The 24,765-nt window shown below is 39.0% G+C and overlaps 1 protein-coding gene across 6 annotated transcripts in view; it reads right to left on the reverse strand.

The window, feature by feature from the left end:
- Window positions 1-24,765, reverse strand: part of ehbp1 (EH domain binding protein 1) — a 167,911-nt gene that overhangs the window by 138,905 nt on the left and 4,241 nt on the right. For all 6 annotated transcript variants that reach the window (XM_080869874.1, XM_080869878.1, XM_080869877.1 and 3 more), the window contains 2 exons: window positions 5,007-5,064; window positions 4,810-4,905 (listed from right to left, as the gene is read on the reverse strand). In XM_080869874.1, coding sequence (XP_080726000.1) covers window positions 4,810-4,905; window positions 5,007-5,064 — 154 coding nt within the window. The remainder of the gene's footprint in view (window positions 1-4,809; window positions 4,906-5,006; window positions 5,065-24,765) is intronic.

Consider the following 24,765-nt stretch of genomic DNA (forward strand, 5'->3'; position numbering starts at 1 on the left):
TAAAAGCTTTAAAGCTGATCCACCCAACAAACATAGGACAGATTTTAAACCAGACTTCATTTAAAAGGTAGAGGAGGAGTTTCTCTAGTGAGGACAAACACAAATGTACAGTCTGCTGTTTGTTGCAGCCTCTGTGTGTAATACACGAGCTCTGATTGCCTTTTTGTCTGGCTGAGCTCAGGACACACTCCCAGAAATCAATATTCCTGCAGTCTAGTGTAACAATCAGACAACGCCCACACACAAACACAGAAAATAACACAGCCTTCTCACATACCCCCCCCCAACTGTAAACTTGCTGTTATTTCACATCCCACATAAACTGCTTTTAAGCACCAGCAGAGTGAGGCGTTATCAGCTGTTTTAGTGCTGCTGGTAAACAGAAGCTGCAGATCACACACAGCATGCACCTTCTTCTGTGACATATCGTTTTCATTAACAAATTCCAACATTAGTGACAAGGATTTTATTATTTTGTTAAATATTTTTAAAATACGAACAGGAAAATGCTTGTCCTTTCCAATAATTCAGAACCGAACAACTCTTGTGGTACTCTCAGTGAGATTTGTTTTCAGATACTTTAAAATAAAATTAAAAAAATAAAATGTCACAAGTCAAATCCAGCTACCGGTAATTTAAAACTCAATAGGGTAAAAACAATAACTGCCCACTTTTATTATGCACATTATCTCTGGTAGGATTGATCTGTCTGCATAATGAGCAGCCAGAGCACTGCTTACTTCAGTTAATATTTAATCTCATGATTTTTTTTTACTATATACAAAGTTCAGCTAAGGCTGTCTGGTAGTGTACATCCCCCCGAGGCTACAATAATGCAGGGCTCAGCTAGTTCAGCTAGCTTGAGGCCAGAAAACACTTTGACAGGATCTTAAAATCATGGTTACGTTTCCCCTCACTTTCAGTTACCACAATTCAGAAAAAAAAAAAATCAGAAGTGTAAGTTATTAGATGCTTGAATTGCCCAAGTGTTACACTTGGGCAATTCAAGAGACAGGATTTTTGAAAAAGTACTGTAAAATCGGGGCACAAACCTAGTCTCATTTAAAAAACATATAATGTGTAAAAACTGGTGCAGTTTCCTATAACACAGGTAAAATGACCCAGGTAACGTTAAAAGCCCTTTATAACATTTAGGCGTTATAGGACCAGAGAGGTGACCTGAACTCTCAAATCTACAGAACTGTAGGCTAGGGATGTGCATGACTATCCAAGCAGAGGACTGAATGTCCCTGCTGACAGGTACCACCAGAAATATAATAATTGAAACTAAGCTCATATTTTATTGTTATACAACATCAATTAATTATTTCTGTAACCAAGAAAGGTTACCAGAGCAACTCTGCATGCAGCTTTTGACCTGCAATTGACCAGGAAAGTATTTGCCAGTAATATAACTACTGCAGATTAGGGTGTTAATGCATTTTCAAAGGGTCTGATTCTGTCTGGGGTTTTACTGTAGACAGTATTTCCAGCATGAGCTTTATGCTACACGCACAGAAAACTGAAAAGCTGTGAAAAATAATAAAGTCAAGAATCTAAAGAGAATCAGGCCCTGCATCTTTTTTCCCCCCTAACGACTCTGTGAGATCTTTAATACAACTATAAATATTCACAACGTTTCCCTTTCACTCAGTGTAAAGCAGTTGAAATACAGTATAAAAATGTTCTCATTTAATGCACTATCCATTTATAAAATGGATGACACTCAGTCTGAGATGTCTTAAGGAATATGAGCACCATTTCAACTTTAAGTCTCAGTTTTTCAACATTATAAAGAAAGGCTGCTTTACTAAATCAAATAAACCTCTCAGCACAGCTACTTTACTTTCCTCTTAAAGAAATAAATCTGTATTGTTAGATAAAACATTATTGGCAGCTCATTACTCTGAGTCTGACAATTTAATTAAAAAAAAGAAATGTATTGTTAATCCACTGGAAAATCTTTTTGTCGACAGACAGGAAATTTTGTTTAATTGTTCATCTATGGGGGACCTATAAGTACCACTTCTTCCCACTAATTTTCAAGCACCTGTTGTACTAGAAGACAATATTTTCCTTCCTCTATATATGCTCCATCTTGTATGTATGTACACATATGCACAAAATAAGTCAAGTCAAGTCAAGTCAAGTCAAGTCAACTTTATTTGTCAATTCTGCCACATGTACAGGACATACACAGAATAGAAATTGCGTTACTCTCAAACCCTAGTGATTAGAAAAATGCAAATAAAATAATTAAAAAGTAAAAATTTAAATAAATACAATACAATTTTACGTATAACAAAAAAAAGCTATGCAATATACAATATTCAAGTAAGAAGGCATAGTGGTGCAAAATAGGCAAATAGTGCAAATGGAGATTTAGTAGTGTACGGTAAGAGATAGTGTAACAGCAAAGTCTTATGCGGTAATGGCAGTCCAATGCTCCACAAAGTGACTGGAGCAGGCCAGTGAGTGCGTCAGAGAGTGAGTGTGTGTGTGTGTGTGTGACAGAGTTCAGTGAGACCGTGGTGGAGAAGAGGGGAGAGGGGGGCAGAATCGGGAGGGAGTTTAGCTTCCTGACAGCCTGATGGATGAAGCTGTCCTTCAGTCTGCTGGTCCTGGCCTGGAGACTCCGCAGTCTCCTCCCTGACGGCAGCAGCTTGAAGAAGCTTTGCATTGGGTGCGTGGGATCAGCCGCTATGCAAAGGGCTTTTTTAGTGAGACGGGTGCTGTAAATGTCCTGGAGGGAGGGGAGAGAGACACCAATGATCCTCTCTGCAGCTCTCACTATGCGTTGGAGGGTTCTATGGCAGGACGCATTGCAGGCTCCAAACCACACAGTGATGCAGCTCGACAGGATGCTCTCGATGGTGCCTCTGTAGAAAGTGTACATGATGGGGGCTGGAGCTCCTGCTCTTCTTAGTTTGCGGAGAAAGAAGAGACGCTGCTGTGATTTCTTGGCCAGTGCTGTGGTGTTGTACGTCCAGGAGAGATCCTCTGTGATGTGCACACCCAAGAACTTGGTGCTGCTCACTCTCTCCACAGACGCTCCGTCAATGGTCAGAGGAGCATGTTGGGTGTGCATTCTCCTGAAGTCCACAACAATCTCCTTCGTCTTCTCCACATTCAGAGAGAGATTGTTGTCAGCACACCACGTGGCCAGGCGTCTCACCTCACTTCTGAGGTGATTAATGATCAATTAATCAATCTAATTTTTTTAAATATTCATGCAACATCCAAAACCTTGTCTGGTGTCTTTTTTAGTAAGAATGGTGTCAAAGTGACAATGATTCAACCTTCTTGGATTAAAATACCAAAATAATAAAGTCAAACATTCTTAAAAATGATTTACACTGCGACTCCCATCAACAACTCTTGAAGACCAAATAGTGAAAAGTTATGCCGACCTTCTTTGCACAGCATTAGATGCTTTGATTGTCCAATCATGGTTCACGGACTGTATTATTAAACACCCTGATCTATGACATGCTTCTGGCTGTGTTCGTGTAAACTAGGATGATGTTTCAGAGTTTCTTTATTTTTATTATCCAGAATAAACAAAAACCTTTCTACCAAGGCAGCAGGCTTACAGACTGCATTCTATTGCCGTTTGATTTGAGCTCCATCCAACTTAATGGTTGAATGGTGCCTTCAATGGTTTTGCATTTTGTCTCATTACCAAAACAGCTTTATTACTTCCTCTGAGACAGGAAGTGGAAGTGGGCCTAAAAAAAGAGAGGCACTAATAGTACAGTTACGTTCAACAACCACAGACTTCAAAAAACTGAGCTAGTACACACGAAAGCAGACGTAAGGATTTGTTTTTACAGATGTCTGGAGATGAAGTCTTTACTCTATTTGAGGGTTTCTGTGTCAAGTGCCTTGGGATTGACTAGATTTTCATGTATTTAGTATCCAAATTGTTAAAAGCCACCACCACCACTTTACAAAGCAAGACAATTATGGTAGAGATTTGTGGTAGGAGTTATGGGTAACAAGATACTGAGCTCTGAGCTGACCTGTCAGCAAAAAGGCCAGTATGTTTAAGTAAGTCAGACAAGGTGACAGATACCTGTTTAAGTGTACAATAGAAGCAGAATTTTTGGCATAAGCCATTTGTAAAGATCATATTACACAAGTGTGATTGAACATTTTATTAAACTAATATTTAATTACCAAATTCAACCAATCATGATGCTTTGACTGAATCCTTCAGCCCCTGTGTCTTTAGCACTTTAGTAGCATGATGACAATTCCATGCTACACACTCTAGATTTCTATTAACCAAGGAAGAAAAATTGCCTCAGAGCATCACAGAGTCACCACCATGCTTCACTGTAGATGGCATCATTCTTCCACCTCCAGACTGCCTTCTTTTATGAAAGGTAATGTTTTCTTCTCTTAAGCTCTAGGCCTGATAGGTTTATGGCTTTAACAGAAAAACCTGAACTCTGGAAGTTAGAAATTGTTTGTACAACAATTGATTTGTAAATTTGTGATCTTGTGAAAGATTCATTAAGGAATTGTAGGCAAAAGTCAGGAAAATTAGCATTTTATGTTAAATTTAGAAAAATATTAGCTGTGTTGAGCAATTTTAACCGTCTGTGTGTGCTTTTGGTATTGAAATCAACTGGAAAAGTTCACATTTTGCTATTAGGATTAGTTTGATAAGGGGACTAAATAAGTGTGCTTCCAACTAAATGTATATAAATGTTTAGCCTAACATTTTCCCAGAAAAGTCTGAAAAATTAGGGCTAGAGTTTCCTTAAAGGCCTGTTTTACACAGATAATAGAGCAGCAGGTTACCTTAAAAAGAGTGACCGTGATCTCAATGTTTTCTGGTACCGGCCACACCACGACTCCTCTGTAGGGGTTTTTGATGCCAGGCTGCCAGCTGTGAGACTGCAGGACAGAAGGATGGATGATGAAAAAAAATTACATTTGGAAATAAGTGGAAATTGAAAATTTTCTTAAACTAAAAATGCATCTAATCCAATACCAACCTTGGAGGATTTCCGTCGACTTCTACGCGTCCAAACCACCACCAGTTTGTCTGGTTGCCTGTGAGAAGAGAGAGAAAAGAAAGATTAATGTAAAAAAAGGCCAGTCCATCCACTTCTGTGCTACACTTCAACATATAATTACTGTCAGTCTAAACTAGATTGTATTTTATTGCTTCAAGTTTAAAACCCTGATAAGCCCTCTGCTCTGCACACACATATACAAATACCTGCATAGTCTCACAGCATGAATAAATCATGATGAGACAACTAAACCCCAGCTTTGTCCCTGCAGACTGCAGCACAAACAACAGGATGCACACTTGCAGAAATACAGAGTATACACATACAAGTACGAGTTTAGTCTAACAGGAGAAAAAACAAACAAACAAACAAAAAACAAATAGGGGTCTGAGAGTTAGGATAATCTGATCCAGTCCAGGATGGAATCAGCTGTAAGGTGTAATAACCACTGAGATCAGTGCACGAGCTGTTAGTGGCAGAGCTAACACAGCATGGAGGAAGCAATTTGGAGAGGTTTCACACCTGGGATGCCAACAGCACATCTTTCAGCCCAAATTCACCAGAAAAACAGTCACGAAAAAGCCTTTTTTGTTGTACATGAACATTAGTACATATGTGAACAGACAAAGCAAACATTGTTATCAGGAACATTAAAAAATAAAAATGTAACATTCATGCCCAGAAACAAAAATCAGTAGATTAGAGATTGTGACCATTTTACAAACTGCCATGCTAAGTTCAGTCACATGATAAGGCAGTGCTGTGGTGGTTAGCACTGTTGCCTCACAGCATGAAGGTTCTGGGTTCAAATCCGCCTCCCACAGGACCAAGAACGTCCATGTTAGATTATTTTAGAAGAAATATTTACTTATTTTACATCAACAATTGAAGTTGCAGTCTAATAAAAAAAAGTTTTTGTGACCTGATGTAATTCCTTATTTTAAAAAATATATTAAGTACTGCTACATAACATTTTTTTTAAACTGACAAATGAGATGACAGGCAGCAGTTGAAGGAACAAACCAATACAATTTTTTAAACAGCCTCAAGACAATGCAGGGTGTTCAGAAGAGGAGTGGCTGTAGTTCAGATTAGGCATCTAAGTGCATTCTGAAATGCAGCTGATGGTGCTGCGGTTCATGGGTTAACTGCTGAGGCATACTTTGGCTTTTAGTCATGCTTAAGCATCTCTCTCACTCACTCTCATGGGCAAGCCTCCACTTCATGCTGTGAACCTCTCCAGCTTCATGGATAGCAGTCTGTAGCTAATGCAGACCTCTGGTTTTCCACTGTCACGAAGAAAGGGAGCGAACTACTCTACGTGTATTCATCAAAATAACTTTATAAGCTCTGTGAGTGACTAAATAACAAGAAGCTACATCATATTAATATTGCTATCAGTTACAGATGCACTTATCCAGATTTTCCTACTTCCAATATCACACTAATACATTAGCTTTTGGTATCTGTTGATAATGAGTAATGACATAATACCAGTGTTAAATCAACAATTTTCATCCCTCTCTGTGAGAAAGACTGGAAATCATTCTTTAAATGCATGGTAACATAAATGTTGACTTAAACATCGCCCTCCCAACTTTACATAAAGCAAAACATAAATACAAGGTTATACATTTACTGAATTTGGTATATATTAATCAAATAATGAAAAGCTTCCCATAGTGTATAATCCACAACAAACATCTTTCTAGTTTCTAACTAGTTTGACCTAACATAAGGAGAAGTCAACAAATTAAATGAATATCATAGTATTGAGTTTGTGTCCATTTGTGTGAATCACTGGCTATGAAGACTGATGGATTTTAGGAAACGCTGAAATAGCAGAGTTCACCACGGAGGAGAAGTAGTGCCAAAAAAATATCTAGATAAAAAAAAAAATGAGCATGTGAAGAACAGACTTTTCCTGTAGTGGACAGTTTGTACTGTTTTAACACTGTTTCATTGCAATTAATTGGTCTATTTTATGACTTTGCTCTTCATCGTGACAGCAGCTAAGCTTAAGACTCAACAACACAAACACGAGAAAGAGTAAGACAAATAACATTTTCATGCCATTTTCTGCTGACAGTACACAGCTAAAACCTATAGATAACGGTTTACAGAGCGTCCGTGTTGTGTACAACAAACATGCCAGTCTCATTAGAGAGAGGGGAGCAAGCGCAACAAACTGAAAGTAAAACATTTGTATTCTGATACAGTCCTTAAACTGTTATGAAAAAAAAAAATACAGTAACTATAATTTGGCAGTGGTCTAGCACATCTATTAAGCACTGTATATGCTAGATTCAGCGATAAGACAGAACTTTTACTTTGAAGGCAAATGTTCTCTGTTTCCTGTTTGCATTGCACCTTTCATGTTTCAGAGTTTTCGCTACTACATGGTGACCAGTTGGTGAGTGTTAGCAGGCAAGTCAGCATCTATGTCAGCTTCTATGCAAACTACAGGCAACTGCAGCAATGTGCTAGCAACTAAAGTATCAACAATGTGACCAATAATTTCACTAACAAATCGACAGCAATTTCCAGTAACAGTCTTCAACCGTCAGGGTGGTTCGCCTACCAGTCGGCGTGACTAAGACCTGAATAATTAAACAGCAGCACATTTTAAACTTAAAATTCAGAATGAAACACTAAGCCTCTTCATGCAGATTGGTATTAAAATCCAGATCTGCATCATGAACTTCTGTATCTGCAATATTTTAGTGTAAAGTACTGGATGTTAAACACTAGATTTATACATGCACCAGCCTTTATGTATAAGATTTTTAAGAGAACAATAACAAAGGAAAAGAATGACAGACAGTGTTACAGAGAGCAAAAAGACAAGAGAAAAGAGTGAAAAGAGACAAGAGGAGAGGGGAGAAGAAAAATGACATAACAATTTCAGCCTTGAGGAGAGGCCACACATAGAGGAGCTATTGTCCAACAACACATGCCATATCAGAGAGAAGGCAGAGACACACAAATATCACCCTCCCTTTGTCTCCTTTGTACAGTATTTGTTGAGCTATGAGAAAAATTTAAACCATTTGTCTGCAGGCTATATTATTTCAACGCCCTTTTTTAGTTGTGTTCAGCTACAACTTCAAGGCTTCATTCTGTGTGTAACATTAATCAATGAGCCATCAGAGGGGAATGTCACAACACAAAAACACAAATGAGATGAAGACGGCCACAAAAAGGCCTGAGGAAAAACTATTAAAGTGGCATTCATCAGCTCTCAGTCATACCAAGAGTTCACTAGTAGAGTTCACAGCTAGATTACAGCCTTATGTTTACCCTAGATTTGAAATTTAGTTTAGATGTTTTATAATTTTATAGTATATGTTTAGTTGGTTCTGCTTTCTCTTCATGTAAAAACTTTGCAAAGTGGCATCCAGAAAAGACACCAATAGGATAAAGCACAGTACACAGATTAGAATTAAGCCAAGAGTGCTCTGGCCAAAATAAGCAGCAGTAGAACAGAAATTGGTGATACCCACACAAATACATACAGCAAAACACAAAATAAATCTGAAACAAATTATTATGAAGTCCAAACCCTAGGAGCGTTTTGTCTCATACTTGAGCATGACCACTACCCTTCTGAATGTTAAGACCTTCACAAACTGGATGCCTAAAATCCGTACAGATATTTTTTTGCTTTAAAAATATTTTTTTAGACTCACCTACTCTTACTGCAGCTGATCACGTCAACCGCATAATTTCACTGGATGAATTTGCAGTACTTATTTTTTTGAAACAAGTATTTTATAATCCAAATAAGACCTGACCAACTAGCATTTGGCAACATTTGCACTTGTAACTCAAATTGTGTGCCGTTACTGAATACATAAAGACAGTAAAATAATAGTATTTTACTACATTCATACTGCTAGACGCTGCTCCTGGTAAATGTCTGAAATGATTTCTCTGCCTCCTCAGATATGTTCCCAATTCTGCCAAGAACTCAACCTCCCCCACTGACATCCTGAAATATGTACAATGCGCCTGTGATACACCTTCCACTCCTGGACCAAACCATGCCTTCTCCTGAGAATTGGATGGACCCAGAATCTCAGTTTTTACATTTTTCGTATTTATTCAGGAGAAAAATCAGCCCCTCCAATTAATTTACTCAGTAGGAATCCCATCGCTTTTATTTTAAAATTTCAGTTCATGTTAATCAAGTACCCTCACCCCCTCCAGTCTTGGGTTGGACTCTGTCGTCTCTGAATATCCCAAATATCCCAGAAAACCACAAGCAAACTCAATGTGGCCACAACATAGAAAGAGAATAATACATTTATTTGACATAAATTTATTTTACCAACAAAGATTTCCATTTAAAGAAAGATAAAATAAACTAAAGGTCTGGAGCTCCAGTCAACGAACTGATACCACAGCAAATGGATTGGTGTTTATATAGTGCCCACTCAAAGCAATCCTACACAACAAGCCCCGTTCTATTCTATTGGCAATTTGGGGTTGAACATCCTGCCCAACACACAGACTAGAGGAGCCACAGGTCAAACCACTCACTTTCCCATTAGCAGATAAGCTGCTCTATCAAATTGAATACAATTTGTTTAAATAGCATCAAACAACAAGAACAGTTGCTCTACTTCCTGCACCACAGTAACCTCAGAATAAATTAGTAAAAGACACAAGACACAAAAAAGTGGAAGGAGTCTGGGCCAGCCACATAAAGTGCAGTAGGATTCAGGACTTCTCTAAAAACAGACTACCAGGATCTCCATCCTGAAAGCAGAGAAACACTCCCACAAGGAGGTCTGGGAAATATGGAGCGCCTTTTCCGGCCTCCCCTCACAAAAGTACTCCATACCCAAAACATTTCATAATGAGAGAGCGGAGATGGGCAAAAGACTAGAGACAGGAGAAGCTGAGAAAGGTAGTCCTCATTCTGATCTAAAGATTTGAAGTAAAAAAAAAAAAACAACAACTGGTTCATGTACTGCTAACGCTGTGCTCGCCAAGGCTCCAGGACAGAACAAGGACCACTTCCACCAACTGTCAAAGACAATTGAGTTGGAGTTTGCTCATAGTACAAGAAATCCACTGGAGAAGCTGCTGCTTAAAATGCACCATTATTTTTTTCAAAGCACTAGGCAATTAAAATACCCACAGAGGAGCACCCTATATACCGCTTTATTTGATAATTTAGGTAAGATGGTGTAGGTGTACCCTTACTTGACTCTCACTAGCAGAATGGGAGAGACAGAAATTAAAGAGGCAAAAAGCATGAAATAATGAGCACAAAAGTGTGCGAACTAAATGGCAATACAAGAGGGAAAATGTTCTAAAGAAGACAAAAAAAAAAAAAAAGTGAAAATGATATTCGAAGAATGTTGAAGAAAGAAATGAAAAGACTAAGAATTTGTGCATGTGTATGTTGGGAAGAGATGGCAGATAAGACTAAAGTGGATATTTCTTATCCACAAAAATGTGCATTTAATGAGCATGTAGTTATTTAATGTTCCCTTAAACACCACATCAGCAATATGTGGAGTCCATAATCCTGAAGTTACTGTGGAGTATGTGTTTATAGACTTCACAAACACCACCTACCAACATACCAACAGTTTCCATTTAGTATAATTAACCAAAAATTACCAGATTACTTCTAGTAGATTTCTCAATCAATTCAGCTTAGGATCGATATCTCTAAGACAAAGAGATATTGACATGGAGAAAGAGAAATTTAGACCAAGAGAGATCAACAAAGAGAGATAAGAGATAAAGAACTATAGAGAGATAGAGTTAAGAGATAAAGCGAGATATTTAATCGCATCATCCTGCTCCTTGTGCTCTATCATAGTGATGTATGGAGTCCACTCAATAATCACGACCTCTACATGTAAGGCTCTGCAGATATACATTTTACATTCATGTTTAAAAAACAACAACAACAACAAAAACCCACACCCACAAACAAATACCTACTGATCATTAGCATTCACAGGAGAGTACTCAAACTCTCAGAAGAAGAAACTAATGCAGATTAGAAGGTCATTTGAACCTAAACAGAGCTTATGAATGGATAGAATATCTCGTAACTGTCAGAAATGGACAACTAAGCCAGATCATAAAGAAGTATAGGCTCAATGACCACAAATTGGCAAGTGAACAAAGATGACGCAATTCCTCCTGAAATTGTGCAGTGAAGTAAGGAACTCTTAGTTTATTTCATTCACTTAGGTAATTCCGAATTTCAATCAGCAAAAGGAACAAGGACAATGAGAAAGGGCATACACACACATGCACACACATGTCCAATATGACGTTTAAGTGTTCACTGAGCTTTTCAATTTAAGCTGAAACGTCTAATTTTGTTGTTCTTTTTTCCTATTAATATTATTTTAGAAACTGTATTATGATGCTTTCAAACAAGTTTTAAGAAACTCATGTCAATAAAGCACCTTTGAATTTCAATTGATAGACAAATTCATATAGAGAGAGACAGAGACAGAAAGTGAGAGAAGAATAAAGATGAATAAAGAGAAACTGATAGAGGGAGGAAAAAAATAGGGAAAGCAAAACAGTGATTTAAAGAGACAGAAAAAGAGAGGGAGACAGAAATACTGACAGAAAGAAATACAGAGAGAGACAAAGTGTGATCTGACAACTATTGTAAGAAAAAAAGCATTTCTTTCTTATCAATTCTTAAAAAAGGTTCACAAACTGCATGAGAGGCTGATTTCCCAAAAAGTGAAATAATGTCACCATCTATAACCCCACAGAAAAACATGTGCAGCTTAAACCAAAGACAGTCAAATAATCTCGCGCTTCACTGTTTGCACACCTCAATCCCCCTGGATAGCTGGAAGTGAAGGGTGTGTCAGGAAGTTGTGGCTGCCATATCTTCCCTGTAGGCAGGAGAAAGGAAACACTTCATTTTGGCATGACAGTTCTAAAACCAACACGTATACGTGCACACACACACACACACACACACACACACACACACACACTAAGAGTGCAGGAAACCCAAACACACAGCAGGGCAGGGCACAGCTAAGTTTTGGTGGCATTGCAATAAAACAAGTGATAAACACAGTGATAAAGTATCATGTATCTTAAAAACACAATAGACACTTTGGCAAATTGCAAGAAGCAAAGCTGTCCACTAAATAATGATTTCCATTTTTATCCAGCTAAAAGATAAATATTCTTCTTTGTTTGCTGTATTTTTAACAGTATCCTGGTTTGTGGTATCAAGGACATTAGAAAACTAAGTTTTCCAAATAGAACTGTCATACTCAAATGTAGTGAGCCACCAGCCATAAAAAATAAAAAAAAAAACCCAGGGATGAATGCAATGAAGAGAATTCTTCTTTGACATGTGACATGCAGTGTAGGGGTGCAGTGCTAACTGACTGCCACAAGCGCTTAACGCCAAAGATCTGGTCAAAATGAGAAACACACAGTAACAGCCCCACCATTAAAAGCTTAGCAAAAGAATGTATTTGTCATACCCGACCTACTTCGTAAGTTCTGACTCAGTAAAGACAGCAATGAGAGCATTATTTGGAGAGGGAACTGTTTTCACTGGAAAACAGCTTCCTTAATATTGTAAGTCCATTTAATCTTATTTACAAAAGGGTTTGTTTGGGGTTTTTTTTAATTTTATTTTATTGAGTTCTGTACTTTTTCCCCAACATATTGAGGAGTATAGTTATGCATGCAAATTAAACAGCCTAGTATAACTTTCCCTTCTTAAGTTGAAGCTTGTTGCGATAATGAGTTTCCAAGATTTTGGAGTGTATCAGTGGAAATTTTTTTGCATATCCATCCAAAAGGGCAGTTGTGGGGTCAGACACCAATATCGGATGAGCGCACCTGGTTTGTGAGCTCCGTTCGAGCACATTCTAAAGGTGTTTGATGGGGTTGACACTTTGGCTCTATCTTAAAAGGTAAAACAAAAACAAAAAAAGAAGAAGAAAAAAAAAAGAATAAATGCATGAAATGCATGGGTGACTCTTGCAACAAAAAGGCCCAGGGATACTCATCCTTAGGACAACAAGGGACAGGAGGAGAGTAATGGGGAACTAAAGGCAGGAAACTGTTAATGACCTTTCCACCTCTTAGGAATTTCACTTTTTAGAGAGCTTCCTAGTGAAAATCAATGTCAAAGTTTTGTTTTCATAATTGCTGAAAGCCAAATTCTTAATTGAAATTAAAATCTAACTAATGACCCAGCCCTCATTCCTGTGGGCATTTTGATCCTTTTAATGAGAAGACTGAAACAACTTGTAAACATCGCCTCTTAAGCTGCAACTGAGCTTTGAAGAGGACATCTAACAGACAGATTTTCAACACAGTAGTGCTTTATAATCATCTTGCTGTGTGCATTTTGTAAAATCTAAAAAACTTTCCTATAAAATCTGAAATTTGTTCCTTCTCTCTTCTGGCCTGCACTGCCAGTCATTTGACCTCCAATTATACAACAGTAAGTCAGTGTGTCTGTGTGAGCCAAAAGCTGGGTCAGTGACACAGAGTTAATGCTGAAAGCACTTAAGCCAAGTACAAGAGTCTGGAGTGAAAGCTAGAGAACCTCTCTAATCAGCTTGTGTGCCAGTCCATGAATGTTTGTTTGTGACTACTGTAATGCCAGGTTATGTATTTCTGACAACTTTATGTATTTGTGGATTTTTTTAATTAAAATGACCTTTATAGACTAAAGACACAGAACAGCTACAGTCTTTAGTGTCTAATTTAAACATTTGTTTTACTAACCTCATTACTTACTGGATCTTGCTGCTATAAAAACTACAGACTGGAGTGTGAATTGGAAAAGCAGAGGATTTTTCCAGTCACTTCTAGACTTCATTATTTCCACTGAACACCTAAAGACATCAAGCATGAAGATTACTTTGAAGCATTTCCCATTCTGTAAACAGCCTGAGTTGTTTCAAGCCAGAAGCTATTATTTTTCAGAGCTCTTCTTAAAAGGATAGCTTTGTGGAGGCAGCAGTAGCTGAGAGCTTAACTGCAGAAACAGACTGAAGGTCAAGTGTGGCCAATTATGAAAGGTCTACCATGGCTGAGAAGAGGGACTAGCTGAGAGCAAGGTACAAGGAATAAAAGTGGGTAGGCTGGATGGATGAAAGTGGAGATCAAAGGCTCCATCATACCCTGAGGAACAGAGGTCAGGTAAGAGTCTTTTAAATCTTACCCCGTGAGAAAGCACAGGAAGCAAAGGGAACAAAATGCTGCTGCTGGCTAACAGCACTGGCCTGCAGATGAAGGGTTAAACTCTCTGCACAGAGAGTATGGAAACTTCTGGTAAATAAAACAGTGTTTACCGTATTTTCACGACCATAAGGCGCACTTAAAAGTCTTAGATTTTCTTCAAAAAGTACAGCGCGCCCTATAGCGCAGTGCGCCCTGTGTGTTGTAAGGAGGACGTAGTAGAGAACACCATGAGAACGCTAAAGGGTGAAGTGTGGGCGCAACCCTGAAAATGGCAAAGAGACACGCTTATGAAGCACAGTTTAAACTGAAGGCCATCAGCTACGCGGAGGAACATGGAAATCGAGCAGCGGCGAGAGAATTTAAGATTAACGAATCGATGGTTCGCAAATGGAGGAAGCTAGAAAACAAGCTCCGGCAGGTCAAGAAAACGCAGCTGAGTTTCCGCGGACATAAGGCGAGGTGGCCCGAGTTGGAGGAAAGACTCGAGCGGTGGATCATCGAGCAAAGAACGAGCGGGAGAAGCGTTTCGACGGTCACCATTCGGCTAAAAGCAGTTTCACTTTCACTTTTCATGAAACTGTGCCATTTTTCCATCCGGACCAGGACTACGGTAGCGCAGCAACTTCCAGCGGATTATAAGGAAAAGCTGGCCATCTTCCGCTCCTACTGCAGCAAACACATCGGGGACAAAAACATCCAGCCCAGCCACATCACAAACATGGACGAGGTCCCGCTCACTTTTGACATCCCGGTGAGTCACACTGTGGAGAAGAAGGGGACCAGCACGCTAGCGATACGCACAACGGGGCACGAAAAGTCTTCTTTTACTGTTGTGCTTGGCTGCCATGCTAATGGACAGAAACTGCCGCCTATGGTGATTTTTAAGAGAAAGACTTTGCCTAAAGAGAAGTTTCCAGCAGGAATCATCATTAAGGCAAATGAAAAGGGCTGGATGGATGAGGAAATGATGAAAGAGTGGCTGAGGGAGGTGTATGTAAGGAGACCAGGTGTTTTTTTTTTTCCACGCATCACCATCGCTCTTAATCTGTGACTCTATGCGTGCCCATCTCACAGCCGATGTGAAAAAACTAGTGAAACAAATGAACTGTGAGCTTGCTGTCATTCCGGGAGGCCTGACAAAGGAACTCCAACCGCTGGACATCGGTGTGAACCGCCCGTTCAAAGTAAGGCTGCGAGCGGCCTGGGAGCGATGGATGACCGATGGAGACCACAGTTTCACCAAGAGTGGAAGGCAGCGCCGGGCGAGTTACGCCACAATTTGCGAATGGATTGTAGATGCTTGGGCTAACATGTCTGCTGGCACTGTTGTTCAAGCTTTCGCAAAAGCCGGCATCATTTCCGAGGAGCCGCACGGCACGGAAAGTGACTCTGACAGTGAAGAAAGTGAACCTGGCATGTTTGATGGAGATTTAGCGCAGCTGTTCAATTCAGACACAGAGGATGAGGACTTCCATGGGTTTGATGATAAAAATGTGAGTACCAAACTTCGTTTTGCTCCTGCTTTATTTTTAAATACGCACACTTGTATGCTTGTGTGTTGTTGATGATGACGATTACTGGTAATAAAAATGTGAGTAAGGTATCGAACTCAGGTTTGCTCCCGCTTTATTTTTAAATACGCATACGGTACTTGTATGCGCCCTATGATCCAGTGCGCCTTATGTGTGTGTTAAATACAGTAATGGCACACATAACTGAGACTGCGCCTTTTAGTACAGTGCGTCTTATGGTCGTGAAAATACGGTAAGTTGTCCCAATTTCTGGGAATGGCAACTGACAAAATAAAAATAAAATCAAATAAGTGAGAGAAACAAATGAGCCATTTACACACGGGGAATGGTTGACAAGATGGCGTGTCTCTCTTGTTTGTGACAGGAAAGTGCAAACTAGCAAACAGATGACAGCCGCATGAACCATAGCTTCATTACTTTGATAAAAAAAATGAACGGCTGAAGTCAGGTGTGCCAGAGTAAACTTGTGCACAACAACCCATGATGCACTGGCATATGATGATATCACAACAACACAAAGAGCAAGATGTTATGAGTGAATATGTGCTTCCCACCAAAAGATCCCTGCATATAATCATTCATTTAAAAAAATATACAGAGAACAAAAGGGTTTCATGAATCACAGTGGTAGTAGGAAACCAATGCAAATAATGATCAACATGCATCTTACTTCCACTCTAAGGGAAAACACAACAAGAGCCTCAGGCACAGATCAGGCACAGCAGGAATCATGTAGATCATGAATTTGGGAGCAAAATAATTAAGAATGAAACTACCTTTCAGTGGGAGAAGTGAGGTAATAAATCCTTTCTTCCCACACCACCATTCACCAACAGCCTCGGGGAGTGACTGACACTGTACGAATCACAACCATCACATGCTTAAGAGCGCACACAGCAGAAAACAAGGAGCCCTGGTGAATACATTTCTAAATTTAATGATAGATAAGCAGCCAGGCGACTGTCACAGTGCTGATATTTGTGAGTAATCAATTATTTTGTCTGAGAATCAAACTGAAGAGAGAAAAACGAGAAGATTTTAAAGTCTTTAAGATAATTTGCTGGCAAATGAAACTGCTTATGTTTTAATTTCTCTCATATTATAATTCAAACAGCAGCTTAAAAATGTTAACTCTCCAACACATCTCTCCCACTTTAAATAAAATGCCTTTATTCTCATGGCACAGTCATTAATTCACCCATTTTCTTAGCCACTTATCCAAAGCAGGGTCACTGGGGGCTGAACCGATCCCAGCATGGCCATGTTTTCTAATAGGTTTCAGGATATAAGCTTCAGTCAGAGTTAAACAGGCGGAAAATGTAATTTACCCGATATAGCATTAAATTAATATGATCATTATTATGAGATTTATAACAAACTGAATTTGCCTCTCTATAGTTTACAGGGAGAGCAGAATTCTTAGGCAAGTTGTATTTTTGAGGAATAATTTTATTACTGAACAACAACCATGTTCTCAATGAACCCAAAAAACTCATTAATATCAAAGCTGAATGTTTCTGGAAGTAGTTTTTAGTTTGTTTTTAGTTTTAGCTATTTTAGGGGGATATCTGTGTGTGCAGGTGACTATTACTGTGCATAATTATTAGGCAACTTAACAAAAAACAAATATATACCCTTTTCAATTATTTATTTTTACCAGTGACACCAATATAACATCTCCACATTCACAAATATACATTTCTGACATTCAAAAACAAAACAAAAACAAATCAGCGACCAATATAGCCACCTTTCATTGCAAGGACACTCAAAAGCCTGCCATCCATGGATTCTGTCAGTGTTTTGATCTGTTCACCATCAACATTGCGTGCAGCAGCAACCACAGCCTCCCTGACACTGTTCAGAGAGGTGTACTGTTTTCCCTCCTTGTAAATCTGACATTTGATGATGGACCACAGGTTCTCAATGGGGTTCAGATCAGGTGAACAAGGTGGCCATGTCATTAGTTTTTCTTCTTTTATACCCTTTCTTGCCAGCCACGCTGTGGAGTACTTGGACGCGTGTGATGGAGCATTGTCCTGCATGAAAATCATGTTTTTCTTGAAGGATGCAGACTTCTTCCTGTACCACTGCTTGAAGAAGGTGTCTTCCAGAAACTGGCAGTAGGACTGGGAGTTGAGCTTGACTCCATCCTCAACCCGAAAAGGCCCCACAAGCTCATCTTTGATGATACCAGCCCAAACCAGTACTCCACCTCCACCTTGCTGGCGTCTGAGTCGGACTGGAGCTCTCTGCCCTTTACCAATCCAGCCACGGGCCCATCCATCTGGCCCATCAAGACTCCCTCTCATTTCATCAGTCCATAAAACCTTAGAAAAATCAGTCTTGAGATATTTCTTGGCCCAGTCTTGACGTTTCAGCTTGTGTGTCTTGTTCAGTGGTGGTCGTCTTTCAGCCTTTCTTACCTTGGCCATGTCTCTGAGTATTGCACACCTTGTGCTTTTGGGCACTCCAGTGATGTTGCAGCTCTGAAATATGGCCAAACTGGTGGCAAGTGGCATCTTGGTAGCTGCACACTTGACTTTTCTCAGTTCATGGGCAGTTATTTTGCGCCTTGGTTTTTCCACACGCTTCTTGCAACCCTGTTGACTATTTTGAATGAAACGCTTGATTGTTCGATGATCACGCTTCAGAAGCTTTGCAATTTTGAGACTGCTGCATCCCTCTGCAAGATATCTCACTATTTTTGACTTTTCTGTGCCTGTCAAGTCCTTCTTTTGACCCATTTTGCCAAAGGAAAGGAAGTTGCCTAATAATTATGCACACCTGATATAAGGTGTTGATGTCATTAGACCACACCCCTTCTCATTACAGAAATGCACATCACCTAATATGCTTAATTGGTAGTAGGCTCTGCAACAATGCTTAGGTACATGTCAAAGTAACATGCACATGGCAGGACGGCAGGGCCCGAGGTGTCCCTACAGAACATTGCCAAGAGCGTCACAATGCCTCCACCAGCATCGCGTGCCAGGTTTTCCGGAGGTAAGCGACAGACACAAACACATAACCCTGACCATCCATGTGATGCAAAAGAAAGCATGATCCATCAGACCAAGCCAGCTTCTGCCATTGCTCCGTGGTCCAGTTCTAATGCTCACGTTGTCACTGTTGCCACTTTCAGCTTTCCAACAGCTTGTCTGTTGTATCCAACCACACAGGTCAGCCTTGGATCCCCATGTGCACCAAATGAATCTTGTGACCCAATATTGTTGAAACTGTTCAGCCGACATCGATTCACTTATGTTAACTAATTGTGGTAAAGCTAAATCATTCACCACTGCATGTCAAAATGTAAATGTAGCTTTATGCTGAAGGTGACAAACTTTCAATAGGTGTGTTTCTCTTTTACCCACAGACTATTGAGTTTGGTGTGTTTGACTGCACATTAACCTCCTCTGCTGCACCACCCTGGCTGTAATGCCACTGGTCATTGGCAACCCCACAGGGTGCTATGATTGGACAACGAAGCAAATCATCCAAAGAGACCCAGAGGGGGAAAAAAAACCCACTTTGTACTGCAAGAGAGGATCCTAAATTCCACCTATGTCAACTATATTTTCCAAAACCGCGTTTTAAAACTGTACGAACTGTACAGTTCCAGATACACACACAGTATGAATCAGCCTGCAGATGCTGCAGCAGTGCTCTGCAGGCTGATAAATGATGAGCAGTCTTCAGGGCTGTGTGTTTTTTTCTGGCTGACAGCAGCAAAGTGAAACACACCAGCAGAGTTTATCACATTTTACACCCCATTGACTACTTCACAACCCTGCAATGTTTCATGTCTATTAGTGTGCGTAGGAGGAGTGTGTAAATGCCCCGTTTTTGTCTCATGATTGCAGCACAGAACAACAACACTTGGGTGAATTCTACTGCAAAGCAAGCCCCCCTCAAAAAGAAAAGCAACTGAGGTGCGACAGACGAAGGAAGATAAAGTAATCAGGAAAGAATGGAGAGGAAAGATAAATGGAGAGAAAAGCAGTCATTTCACTGTGAAAGCTAACCCAGAAGACATCAGTGAGCTTGGGGCAAGAAAATAGAAGAATCAGAATTAGAAAAAGAGGCGATAAACTTCAATAATAAAAAGCTCAAGCACTAAACATAAAAATTGCTTTACATTTGCTATAATTTTACATTTTACTTGTGTGTTTCTAAATAAACAAGCATGGATCGTAAAACTGAAACAAAAACAAAGGAGATGTTTGCAATTAAGTAAATTCAATCCAGGGACAGAGTTATTTTTCCCAAAACCTCAAACATAATGACAATCCAGATTTTATGGTTTCATCCAAAATTCCCGGACAAGAGAAATGACAGCTCTCTACTACAACCTGGCAATAAAAACCCTCTACTGGTGCCAAAGTTATACTCGGGAATCTGTCAAGGCCTTCAGATTTAAAGAGAATGGAGAGCCACGTCAGACAAGTTGGCAAGAAGAGGTTTCTCTGGCAGAGAAATGAGATGGACGCTCGCCATAATGCACACACGCTCAGCAGAAGACAACATGTCACAGCCTAACGCACGCTGGTCATTTCCACTGAAAAGGTTGGCCATTAGTCAACTGTCAGCCAGATGCTTCAACTGTGGAATTCATTTCTACACTTCACGCATTTCACAACACTCAAGTACATAATAACTGTGTTAAGAACACCACTTCCACTGCATTTCATGCTTACAAAGACACTTCAAATTTAAATTTCTTTTCAGTGCCCACTACCACAAACTGATTCGAACAATAAGAGCCTGATTAATGTATAATAATTATTATTATAATAAAGTATGAACCAAAGGAAAATCCTGAGCACTGGAATAACATTATTGCTTTAACCAGTTTTGTAACGTGTGATTATCCACTTATTAAAAGTGATTGAATTTTACCCTATACCAAGTTCTACCAAATACTAGCCAAGAAAAAAAAATGACGTTTGTGGCTAACACACAGTCAAAGTCAGTTTGCAGATCCCTCAACAACAAAAACAACAACAACAACAACAACAAAAAGGCTATGAAAATCTCCAAATGCTTTCTTCATCTTGTCATCCAAAGCCCTACCTGAAAAACCACCAACCTGTCAAGCTGTACCAGTTTCTACTGCCTAATTCAGTGACACCGAATTATTGAATTTGATAACTACAAAACATTTTATCACTATTCAGACATTCATGAGACACTTTATGCTGCTGCATCAAGGAAGTGAAGAAAAAGTTATAAGTAGAGCATTTTGTGCCCTAGGGGTCAAACAGCAAGCAATGGATGTTAACCAGCTATATAATGTGTCGCAATCAGCCCAATGGCTGATATAAAGTTAATAGGGAATTTATGCACACACCCATCACTTCTGCTCAAAAATTGTCAACATTAACCAGAAAAAAAAACCCAAAGATTTCTGTCAAATAAAGGTATCTCATGTTCAGCAATGCCTTGACTGTCTATTCATGCTTGCATAGTCATCTCCACCAAATGCCCAATGAAAGCCAGAAAAACAAAGAATCTATAAAGTGCTTTCTATGATAAATTCTTCTGCTGCTTGGATCTGCAGCAGGACCCCTTGTCTCCCCAAAGCAGATGGGAAAATCCACTTGTCTCTGTGTTTACCTGATAAGAGTGTCTGTGTGTGTTCAAAATGTCTAAATTCCTATAAAAGTGTGGACGTATGCCTTCAGGGTATGTGTGCAGTCTTTGATTGATATGAAGCTTCTTCCTCAGAACTGAACATTCCCTGTTATGTCACGTGGGTGTGAGGGAAGAAGTGATGATTAGCCATGCTTGCATGAGCAAGACAGACCAACCATGTAATCAATAATGTCTCTGTGCTGATTGCAGTGTGCAACTCCCACGTCTTCTGTGTGGGTCTGCAAGACCTACAGTACTCATTCAGGTAATACTTTGTATATTTAGGGTCTGAAATAACACAAACTGGCTGATTAAAAGCTTAAATTTACAGCCAATATGATACCAAGTTTTCTGATAGAAAAGCTGTTAATCTCAGTGGTTTAGAAAAGCACACAGAGGGGCAAATTAATGTCACACTCAATTAATGTGAGATTAACTGAGAGAAAGTGAGAGAGACTGTACAACCTATTATATAGTATAAGGCAAATAATGATCTAACCCACCCAGGTCACATGACCTGATCAGTGAGCGTGTGAAAGTCTCCAAGCTACTCTATGTTGTCACCAGGAGATTACCAAAATTATAGATTATCAGCCGTCAGAGAAATGTCCCAAGCACATATAAGCCTCCAAAAGGCCACAAAACATCTACATTCATAAATATTCACAGACAAAAGCACACAAAAAAAACATGTTAAAAAACATTCTCTAAAAGAATTATAAGTTACAAACTTCCTGCCACTTATTACGCATCATAATTACCTGCTTTGAATGAAAAGCAAGTGATACTAATGTAAATATTTCATCTAAAGACAGAACAGTCTTGCTGCAAGACTGAATGGTGTCTCATTTCCCTGGCAAAGAAAAACAGTGTATTCATTAAATTTTAAATGGTTCGTCAGCATTGATCCTGCAGTCTGAAACGGCTGTGTGAGTGATGTTCTAACTTCCTGAGCTGCAGAAATCAATCAGATAGAGCAACAAGGGCACAGATAAAGGCTTGAAATCACTTTAAAAAAATATAACAACAGGAAAGAAAACTCCATCAATCACATTTCTGCTTACATTAGCAGCAAACTTTCCCACACAGGAAATGATCCAAAAGTGTAAAATGATTGATGTGGTTGGGTTTAACAGGTAGAACGCTTTTTCACAGGCTGTATCACCAATTCAACTGACAAAAGCGGACGACAAATTCGGGCTGTGTAATATATTGATGCTTTAGAACTTACCAACATGATTTCAGAAGACATTTAGAATTTATATCCCTTTCTCAATGTACCTAAAAAGCTCACTTTCCATATTCTCCTTCAGCAAGAAAGGAGACAACACCTGTCCAACAATCAGGAATAACTCATTGAAGGCATTTGTGAACCAAATACTAAAACTACATGTAAGAGTCGACAGTTTGCAAATCTGCAGGATTTGGGAGCCACAGTAAGAAAGAAGGTACCCTGACTCGCACAAAAAAAAAAATCTGTCTTTCACAGAAAACAGATATTTCTCTTCTCTGCATTTTAACATGTTACTCTGGATGCAAACTAATATGCTAAATAACCAAAGTCAGACAATAAACTTTATAAAAATTCAAGGCAGCAATACTTGAACTCCTCCCATGTTATGAAAGGTTGAATTACTGTTTCTGTCAATGTAGTCTGGGGAAGCATTATGGCTTTACTTCCTTCCCCCATCTGATGGTGGGTAAACCAGTAAAAATAATAAAATGTTCAGTGTGCAAATAAACAGATTATATCTTTACACAGCTAAAGCTGTTTTTAAGCCGACTGTGACCTCACCTGCTGCCTTTGTAGAGGGAAAAAAAGCAGACATGTCAGCATGACTAGTTGAGTGGATGATAAAAAACACGTGACAAGAGAATCAATATCCTCAGATGCCCTAAATTCTTACACAATTCTCAAAATATGAAAACATAATAATACATGAAATTAGTGAATAAGACACTAAAATTTAAGCATATGAGTTGATTTAAGTTTATACTGTTTTTCCAACCTATTTAAGAAGAATTTTACTGCAAGATCTGGGTAGCAGAGACTGAACTCCACAAACTAATCTGACCTTAAGTACATTTCAACCACATTTAAATGATATTATGACTATTAATTCTTTCAAATGGATCCTATATACACACATACAATTTTTAAATGGAACTCCATTACATTACACTTAGTTTTGACAAATTTCTGAATGCTGCCTAACTTTTAGTTTTCTTTTTCCCACCTGTTTAACTGGGGTTTTAGCACCTCAGTATCAATCAGTGTTAGGACTGGGCGATATGGCCTAAAATCCATATCACGTTATAATTTGAAGCATGTGCGGTAACGATATATATCACGATATATTCTTTTCTTCTGTATAACGTATTCTACACACTATAAGGCACACTTAAAATCCTTTAATTTTCTCAAAGAAAACAAAGAGAGAATTCAGCATTAATGAATCAATGGTACGGAAGTGGAGGAAGCGCAGTTTTTGGCTTTCCCCATATTCCAAAAGTGCTTTGTCTCTTTGCTATTACTGTCGCCCGGCATAATTTGCAGATGATATTGTTTGCAGCCGCTGCAATGCTTTCGATCAAATCAGTGTGAATAAAAACAGCAACAAAAATGGTAGCTGAATAGGCAGACCCCACCCTCATCAACTTTTGATGCAAACCTAGTCATTTTGTTCTACAAGCAGGCCTGAAATATGACAGAAACCGCACAGTTCAGAAAAGACAGTCAAAGGTTACACCTAAGCTTTCAAGGGCAACTAATAAATTATTCACGGGGACCATCCCTATATCACACACATTCTTCCTATTTGCTTTTTGGTTCATATCACTGGTATTTACTGATATTTTAATAAACAAAAAATGTGGTTTATGCCTGAGGAAATTAAACTCCACTCAAAGAGAAACAGAAATTTAAAAATAAATAAATCAGACAATAGAAGTACACTCATTTACATAAAAACTTGGCACAATGAAAAATGTGTACAAACTTTCAGTTAAAACATGTATTCTTTATAAAATTTGAAGATTATTCAAGCTCAACCAAAGATCATGTGACAAGAAGCAGCAAGCAGCCTGAGGCAAAGGAGTTCGACATGAAGGAAAACACGTCCTTGAAGTGACTATTTGAAGTCCAGTTATCAAGATTGTAGAGATTACTCTACTAAGCCTTTGAATATTTGAAATGCTTTTATATTTCACACTAAGCACAAATCACCCACACGTGTACATACAGGCACATGCAGGAGTACTGACACAAAGTAAGCATTCAGCCTTTTTCTTCCTGTTATTGATTACGAAAATTAAAAAGAACTATGGGCTTTTTTTTGGTTCAGTTGGTTTTT

The sequence above is a fragment of the Rhamphochromis sp. 'chilingali' genome (assembly GCF_963969265.1).
Source record: "Rhamphochromis sp. 'chilingali' genome assembly, chromosome: 20".
Taxonomy (NCBI): domain Eukaryota; kingdom Metazoa; phylum Chordata; class Actinopteri; order Cichliformes; family Cichlidae; genus Rhamphochromis; species Rhamphochromis sp. 'chilingali'.